Genomic DNA, 9,663 nt, shown 5'->3' with positions numbered 1-9,663 from the left:
TTCATCATCACACAAACCAAAAGAACAACAATGACTTTCATCATCATCTTCATCTGGACACTCACAGTCTTTACTCAAGGTTTGTGTTGTAACATTTTTATCATCATCATTAATTCATTAATATTATTGAATATTGATTTGTTTCAGTGTTGTCTTATATTTCATTCTTGTTGTTTCTTTCAGTGTGTAGAGGACAGTACACTCTTACTCAGAGTCCATCAATAACAGTTCAACCAGGACAACAAGTTCAAATAAACTGTAAAGTCAGCAGTCAAGTGTATGATGGTGATGAGATACAATGGTATTTGCAGAGACTTGGAGAAGCTCCTAAACTCCTCATATATGAAACAAACAGACTTCAGTCAGGAACTCCATCAAGATTCAGTGGCAGCGGATCAAACACAGATTTCACTTTGACCATCAGTGGAGTTCAGACTGAAGATTCAGGAGATTATTACTGTCAGAGTTATCACTGTAGTAGCACAGCAGTGTAGACACAGTGATAAAGAGTGATACAAAAACCTCTTTCAGTCAGACGGCACATTGACTGCACTCATACACCTGACAGATACTGCAGATGATGATGATGATGATGGTGATAGTTTATTTCACTTACAGCTTTTTTTATTTTGTACTATAGTATATTTAAATAACAACACTTTAGATAACTATTTTTTATAGTTATAAATCGTTTCATTCATTTATTGTCTATCTATCAATTTCTGCTGTGTTAAAACAGCTTCAACATGGATTAATTTTATTATTATTGTACAGTTTAATTCACAATATTTTAACTGATTATAATCACTCATATAGAGAAACGTCAGTATGTATCATTGACCACATTTGCTTGAACCCTCATAATGTGATTATAATGGGATTTTGGCAATATTGTGATTATACTTCATGTGTAAGATTAAAAATGTAGGAATTTTTTACTCGGTCACAACCCCCATTTCAGTCGCAACATGATCTCACAAAGTTCCGTGGGATAGTCACGGAATTTTGTGGTCATTTTTCCGTAGCATTCTCACGGATCTCCGCATTTTTCCGTGGCCCTGCTACGGACTGTCTTTTTCTGTGGCATTCTCACGGATTGGTTACTCAACTGCTTTTTCCTATTTTCAAACCATTTTCGCTTCGGTTTAGGGCAGGGGCGTTGCTAGACATAAAGCTCTACTGGGGCACAGGCCCCCCATTTTTTTTTTTTTTTTTTGACTTTTTCTTGAAAGCCTGCAGTGTGCAAGATACAATTTCCTTTGCTTAACCCACTATTCCAAAATTGCAACAAGTACTGGGAAAGACAAACATGTATTTAAAAACATTTAAGTATCATCTGCATATACTTAAGATTATTAACATGTTTAAAGGCATAAAATGTTTGGAAATAATGACAGCAGAAAAAATATTTTTTTGCACATTTGCATTTTACATAACAATGATTAATAACTTATTTTTTTATTTTTAAGAATATTTTCATTTTATTAAAATCTATCTTAATTACTTAGTTAACTAAATATTAATTTCATATCTAAAAATACAGAACAGTATAACACAGTTTTTGTATGTGAACAATGCAATTTTATAGACTATTGACAGAGGTTTTCCTGAGATTTTGTCTCTAATCTTTGAGACCTGACAGGGTAAGATGATATGTGTCTTACCTCCCTTAAACTCACCCTCACTTATTTTTGCTTTCTTTTTCCTACTTTGCACAAAACATTTCTGATGTCCATCACATGCGTCAATAGTGATCGGGTGAAAATAACATTTTTTATTGTTATTTAGAAACTTACTTTAATCTTGTCATGTTTTCATAAACCAACTCAATCGCGTGGCGTCACTTGTCTTGTACTTCGTATGCGGCTGCGCACGGCAAAACAGACGCGCACGGACTTGAATGGGTGCGTGGACGCGGACATGAATTGTGCGTGCACGCGTCAGTGCCACTGCTGCGTCGCTTTTTCAAACGTGAATTGGGTAACTACATTGCAAATAGATCCGTTTTGCCGCGTTTATCTTTGTAAAGGAATACACTAGTTAACTAGTGCGCTGTTTGTGGCTGTCTAACTCTCTCTCTCTCTCTCTCTCTCTCTCTCTCTCTCTCTCTCTCTCTCAGGCTGGAACTGTTGATTGGGAAGTCATCGCGAACCTTAAGGGTTGTGAGGAGAACGAACACATGACGGATTGAGACGAAGTGAAAAGGGGGATTTAAGACGGCATCACTGTGAGTACCTAGATCTAGCTGAAAGTATCTTGTGTATTAACCTGGCTTATGTTAACTCCCTCCAGGAGAAGGAGGACGGCCCTACCCCTAACAGAGCGTGGTGGGTGAGCCGAGGAAATACTTACCGAAGCAGACACAACAACGACACCACTAGCTGGGCCGCATATTTCCATCGCCAAATCTGAACTAAGCAAAGTGAAGGAAGACGGGCGTCTTTTTTGTACACTTGGAGTGGTGGGTGAGTCTTTGTGCTGTGGAAATCTTTCTTTTTGACGTGGTGCTGTATATTGCTGTGGGTTGCGGTGTATTGCTGTGTGTCTTGTCAGATTAACCCCCGCCTTCACGCACTTCGTCGAGAGAAGACAAAGAGGCTGCTGGCTTTAGCTCTGTTCAGTACAGCATACATTGTGAGCGTGCTTCGGGCCTCCAGAAATAGTACGGTGCCCAGAAACGATTTTCCCCCGTCTAGACATCGGGCGGATGTGAAGAGTGGCGGTGAAGAGCCAAGGAAACAGCAGAGATGTGAGTACGATTTGGGGCTATTATTATTGACGTTTTCGATTGTATAAACATTGTTGTTGCAGAGAGAGAGGTGACGTAATTCCATCGTCCCGTGGCCTCTACAAAGGGGCGCCCCTGTCCAGAGTTCGAACGCCCGACGGCAACGAGGAAAGGGCAGCGCTCGGCCCGGTGAGACGTTGGGATATTCCACCCCTCTGCCACCATCGAACGGTCGTGAGGGTTCGCCCCCGATGCCACCTAAGAACTACCTACCCCATCGCACGTTGCGCCGACTGCTGTAAGTCCGCCACTGCTGCCTGTGTGCCTATTAATCTCTTAAGCTGTCGATCCATAGAGACCGAGCAAAACCTGTACTTACGGTACGCTGAGTCCAGTCGAAAGGTGAGAGCCATTTCAAAGCAAGTTAACTGTGCTTCTGTGTCCAAGTCGATACCTGTGGAGAGAAGAGGAGAGAGAGTGAATATTCTGAGGAGAAACCGAGCAAAAACCTGTACTTACGGTACGCTGAGTCCACTCGAGAGGTGAGAGCCATCTTAGAGCAAACTAACTGTGCTTCTGTGTCCAAGTCGATACCTGTGGAGAGAAGGAAAGGAGTAGTGAGTAACCTGATGAAAATTGTGTAACTACAAGGGAGAGCCTCCCCGAGGAAGATTCAGGTACGCGACCAATATAATAACCCCCCACACTCATACTGGTTCTGATTCTGCCTCCAGGAGGAAGAAGGAGCGCGCCACGGATTATTAAGGCCGGGCCGGAGCCTGAGTCTCACGCCCCGGACCCCCGTTGGCCCCTTGCTTCCCGTCATCCCCCGGCTGAGGCCCACCTGGAGGGCAGAGCTAGATTTAGTTTTAATTCCCCTTTCCCCATTCCCCAAGACATTTTAAATATTTAAATAAAGCTTGTTTTATTATTACTTACCTGTTCTCGTGTTGTCTGGTCATTGGGTTGGCTTTGGTTTGGCTTTGCACGTGCCCCAGTAAAAGGGGTCTAGCGACGCCCCTGGTTTAGGATTAGATTTGATGTTTGCGTTAGTATGTCACTTTAAGTATTGGTTTATACTATTTTTTTCTGATTTATTCTTTTATATTTTCTAAACTTTAAACAATTGTTGCCTGGTGTTGAGGTTAGAGTTGGGTTTGGGGGTAACGCGTCACCTGTATAAAAAGTTTCTTATTAGCCCGATCTGTCAGCGTGGTCTGACGTCGTCAGTTCTAAATGCCGGTGATCCTAAATTTTTCGTTCACACATAGCGCTTACCGGTAAATTACTGGTAATCTTACAACCTGTCTTACTGGTAAATTGGGAGCACTGATTTACCGGAAAGGTTCTGTTCACACATGACATGTTAACTGCAATTTACCAGTAAATTACCAGTAAAGACTGTTTGTGTGAAAGGGACTATAATAACACAACACTGATCAGAGCAGACACACAAAGTTTATCAGTACTTATGATGATAAATACAAACAATTTTAATAACCATTCATCCAAACTGCTTTTGATGCCACTGGGAGTGCAGGAGCTTAAAATTATTTTACCATATGATCAGATTTTAGGTTTAATATCAAACTAATTTCTGCTTTATTTGCTTCAAACCCCCATTAAATAATGAAGCTGATAAGAGCACAACATACACAGACTCCTTAACATCAAATGAGAATATAAGAGAGCAAATTATTTTTCATCTGTTCTCGTAATTAAGTAGAAAACAGCACGACAGCAGATCTGATGATCTTTGAATAATTATGACCAGATGCAGCAACAGGTGATGTTTGCAATGACAACATTTCTTCAGTGAGTTCAGTGTTCATACCAATGACGAGAACAAAACTTCATACTTTATGAATTGTCTAGCACAATCCATTAGGAAACTATTCAATGTTTATGAGAATTCAAAAATGGTATGCAAATAACTTCATTACTGACTAATGCCTTCATTTAAGAGAAGTGAAACTGGTTTGTTTCAGTTCAAATGATTTAACAATCAAACAGTGAGACTGGGAGTGTGAAGTGAAAATCACATTTACATTGTCAAGCAAAAATCCACCGCAACGCCCATATTTATGAAAACAGTCTTTGAGAGTCTTTGAGTCTTTGAAAATTGTAAAAAGTAGGAGAGTTTTCAATTGAAGCCGGGCATTCATACCAGGTGCAGGTTTATATGACTTATTTTTAACACTAAAGAAAAACAGAAGATTTGATCTTATTGTAACTTGATGCGGTGGAGGATGAATGAAACATTCGATGGATGAAAATAATCAACAAATAAACTTTAATTATAAACCAATAAACAGTAAATCCAAACACACACGTAACATTTGACAACGGACAACAACGTGGAGAACAGACAGAGTATAGAGATGATAATGATGATTGATGGAATGTGTGGACAAACACAAACACAGTACAGGTGAGCGAGAGAAGAGGATGATGGAAAATGAAGTCCAAATAGATAATGAACGAGGAAACATGCAGGCAGACAGACTGGGAATGTACCTGTCAAGGGGTGACTGAAAACGAACCCAAGTGCAGACAGATTGGAAAAACAATGACAACTTTATTATAACAAAACAGAAAAACAAATAAAAACACATAAAACAAGATATCAAACACGCTCACTGACCGCTGTGGAACAAGGCCCTGAATGAGCTTAATTTCAACCTTTATCCTCTGGAAACAATCATTTCAAAGAGTTCTCTGAATGAGATTGAGAAATCGAAAATGGTGATTACTGGGAAAATTAAGGAGAAGACTGCATTGGGGCCAACATTGTGGTTCAAATAAATAAGATAAGGTACATGGATGGCAAGGGTGACCCTCGTGGCTTTAAGGTCTTTCTGGATCACAACAATCTCCCTCTCTGCCTCATCGCATGCTACAGAGGTAATAGACTGCAAATTATTTTCCATATATGTGGAATATTGTCAAGTCATCATGCCACACTAAAGTCATATCTCTGTGGAGGAACATCATTTGGAGGCCTGCATGCTAGCATACTTAAAGACTTCAACTCTACAACCGGACAGGTTGAAATGCAAGTTCTGGGTTTGCTTGGTAAATTTCTGACAAGACCCTGGATGACCAAATTCTACACTGGTGCAGATGACCAAACTGATTACATTAAATGTATTGAAATTATCAAAGAGACTGTGCAGAACCTGAAAGATCAACTATGCTCACCTGCTGAATTCCTGACTTGCACAACAGACCTCTTTGGAAATCAGTTGAATGCTTCAGACAAAATCCTTGAGAAATTGCAACAACCACCAAAAGACACAGTCATGTTCACTCAAATGATTGAAAGCTGTCTGAGAGCAATAATGTTAGAACGTGAAAGACAGTATCAACAATACTTTGTTGATACATGGACAGTGACAAAGAACCTAAAACAAGAGACAGCCTCGGCAAGATCACATAACATGGATGCTGAAGAGCTGATGGGGATGTTTAGTGCGCTGAAGAAGAAAGCTCCAAATGCCACCATCTGTTACTTGTCCTGTAAAATGTGAGAACGGAAAACAACACTGTGGACTATTTGGACAGTTTAGAGAAGGAAAAACAAGAGCTAGTCATCAGGAAAGCAGTGAAGCTGGGGGTCATATAAAGAAGAAAGAGGAGGAAGAAGCAAGGAGAGCTTCAAAAGGAATTGCATAAACGTCACGCCACAAAAGAAAGGAAGAGAAATGAACAAGAACGAAAAGTGTTAGAGAAAAAGTTTGAAGAATTAGGTGCAGACAAGATCGAGGAAGCATTTCCAGAACTCCCAGAAGAAAAAATGAGCTTGATCAGAGTTGTTGTGTGGTAGAGGGGTGGGCATTTGTGTGTCATGCGTGGGATTTGGGTGCCAGCAGGGTAATTTGTTAATGGGAAAACTCAAACTTTCCATGCTAAAAAAAAGAAATAGACTGTTGGTTATTGTGCCATGAGTGGAGAGGGGTATTAATTTGATGTACATTACACTGATTTGTCCATCTATGCGATAGCAGCAGATGTCATCTTGGATGACTTGGTTGTACAATAGCCTGTTATCAACTTTGCATTTTCATGGTGTATAAATATGAATTCATAAAGTTGTCTTTGCTTGTATTGTGGAAAAAATATGAATATGAAATAACGCTTATTAATTTGTTATTTTTAATTGTTTTCGGTGAGGTCTGATGTCCATTCTGACTAAAACAGTAAATGTTCATGATTTCATTTGAAAGAACTATTAAAATTGTACCGTCTGTTCAAATTTCATGCAAATATCTGATGAAATGATAAAGTTACAAGAAAAAAACATGTGAATAAGCAGCTTCCATTGACATATATAACTTTTCCTTATGATTTCTAATATTAAAATTATCATAACTTTCTCAATTTCGATCTATCTTTGTAAATGGAAATTCCTGCTTTGTCTAGTCAAATTTTGAGCTTTCGGGTTTGAAAATTTTGTCATCCTACCTACTCACAGCATTCCCACAGCTGTTCTGTTGCTGATGACGGCCAGGGCTGCATCCTCACATTTGCGTGCTGCATACATCCGTCACGGGGTGAAGAATCACTCGACAAGATATGCTTTGTGAACAAGGCCCCGGAGGGTCGATTTATTTGTATTTAATCAAAAAGGGGTGAAGGTAGGTAAGCCGGTACGTGGTGGCTGGTGCTCAAAGTGCTCTTCTGGTGCTGAGTCCAATCGAAAGTGGGTGTCCAAACGTGCTTCAAAGTGGGCTGTCGGTCAGTCGCTGCTTCTAGGGAGAACAGAGAAGAACAAGGGTTAGACCAGCATGGCATTCGGCTGGAGACCAGAGTCTGTCTGTCTTCTCAGCTTATGCTGCTTATATGATTGTGGGGTGATTGGGAGCAGCTGTGAACGATCAGCCGGCGATGAGGGCGTGCAGGTGTTTTGTGTTTGTTGCCAGGGCGACGCTGATTCCTCAGAGGACGCTCGTCACACATCATAAAGACTTATTTCAGACATCTTTAAAGTTTACTATTATACTTAATTGTAATTTGTTGTAATATGTGACCCGTCACGGAAACCAGGGACACAAGTCGGCAGCACAAGGCTCTGTTTACACGTACATGGTTATTTTTAAAAACTGAGAGATTTACCTTCGTTTGTGCCCCTCGTTTACACGCAAACGGAGAACTCGCCTCTGAAACCGATTGTTTCTAAAAACTCCGGCCAGAGTGGAGATCTTGAAAATCTTCGGTTGCACGATTGCATGTACACTGAGATAAACGGATGTTTAAGCAGGCAACGTCACAGAGTATGCGCCAGAGCTCGCACCCACGTCAAAAGTGCGACCTATGTTTACATGTGTGACTGCTACTCTGAATGCTTCCAAGATCACATTTATGTTCGTGCAAACTCGTTTCGTGTGTTTGTATTGGCAAATACAGCTGCTCCATTATGTAGAGGAGCAGAGACGAGTGCTCGGAGATCAGCAATTTTACGCGTGTTTGACTTCATGCGACGCTGCATGAACCAACAGACGGATGATGTCAAAGTACAGCGAGAGCGATTCGAAATTAGACCTCTACATGTGATTCCTCAACTCGCTCTCGCGGTACTTTGACGTCATCGATCACCTACTGCAACAACACCTCCCTCCAACATGAAGAACCAGTTGGCGTCACTACCAGCGCTGCCGGTGATTGGCTTACGTGGGCTTGAGCTTATCTTGACGGCAAATATGCACGGGTACGTGTACATAAACACTTTTCTGAAAACTGACATGTGTGCACGATATTATTTTTGAAACCGGAGAGCTTGAAATGTCCATTTATGAAAATAGCCGCCCACGTGTAAACATAGCCCAAGTTTCGAGAAAATGAGAAACAAAGTTTTTTTTTCAAAATTTGTGATTTCCTTTTATTGCAGAATCTGTTAGTTGAGATCACGAAGAAGCCTCTCCATGTTTGAGATAGCAGTTTTTGTATATTTAAAAGCGTACATTTTAAAAAGGCTTGTTTTTCCGGAGATTCTAGCGTGCAGCGGGGGGCGTCATTGTCTGTGTATATTTACATACTGTATAAGCTTGTGTTTTCACCTCCGCCCCCAAAGGGAACAGCGTGACTACCAAACAAGGATAGTTCGCCCAAAAATGAAAGTAATGTAATTAATGACTTACCCTTATGTCGTTCTAAACTCGGAAGACCTCCGTTCATCTTCGGAACACAGTTTAAGATGTTTTATTGTTAGATTTAGTCCGAGAGCTTTCTATCTCCTTCATTGAAAATCTATGTATGGTTTCCATGTCCAGAAAGGTAATAAAAACATCATCAAAGTAGTCCATGTGACATCAGTGGGTCAGGAAGATTGTGTTGAAGCATCGGAAATACAGTTTGGTGCAAAAATAGCAGAATTACGACTTTATTTAGCATTGTCTTCTCTTCCAGCTCGAGCGTGAAGTCACGTGACTGTAGTGACGCGGCTGCCCTGTTCCTCCGACATGTTTGCTAAGTTTTTTCAAACTTATAGCGTGCATCTCCCCTGTAAAGCTGTAAAGCTCCGGCGCACAAAACAAAAGAAAAATAAAAGAAGCTGGGTCGGAACAAATAACAGTCAGCCGCATCGTACGTCAGCCGCGTCACTGACTTTATGCGGCGCCGCAGTCGGATGACATCAAAGTACGTCATCTCTATGTCAGTTCTTGCAGCGCAGCATGAGTCTAAACGCAAAACACACAGAAGTTACACAGAGATCGTTGTATTCTTTATATAATTGGCTACATGCTTTGTCTATCAATATTTTCCATGAAGTCATTGGCTGATGGAGGAACGAGCGAGCGATTGATAACATCTCTAAAGGACATCACGTTTTCGAAGGCGCTGTTTGGATGATCTATTATACTGCCTCACTATTTTAAATACAAACTTTGAAGGCGGATTCATGTGTTTAACGGAGTGTAATCTCATATACCCTTACA

The 9,663-nt window shown here is 40.7% G+C and overlaps 1 gene segment (V, D, J or C); it reads left to right on the top strand.

The window, feature by feature from the left end:
* The first annotated feature begins 30 nt into the window (after window positions 1-30).
* On the top strand, window positions 31-494 carry LOC129434437 (Ig kappa chain V-III region PC 7183-like). The segment is given in 2 exon segments: window positions 31-79; window positions 184-494. Coding segments are annotated over 2 exon segments (360 nt in total).
* Window positions 495-9,663: the final 9,169 nt, after the last annotated feature.

This window comes from Misgurnus anguillicaudatus, chromosome 6 (genome assembly GCF_027580225.2).
Source record: "Misgurnus anguillicaudatus chromosome 6, ASM2758022v2, whole genome shotgun sequence".
Classification (NCBI taxonomy): Eukaryota; Metazoa; Chordata; class Actinopteri; order Cypriniformes; family Cobitidae; genus Misgurnus; species Misgurnus anguillicaudatus.
The sequence above is the reverse complement of the archived record's forward strand: the minus strand, read 5'-3'. Positions and strand labels throughout refer to the sequence as shown.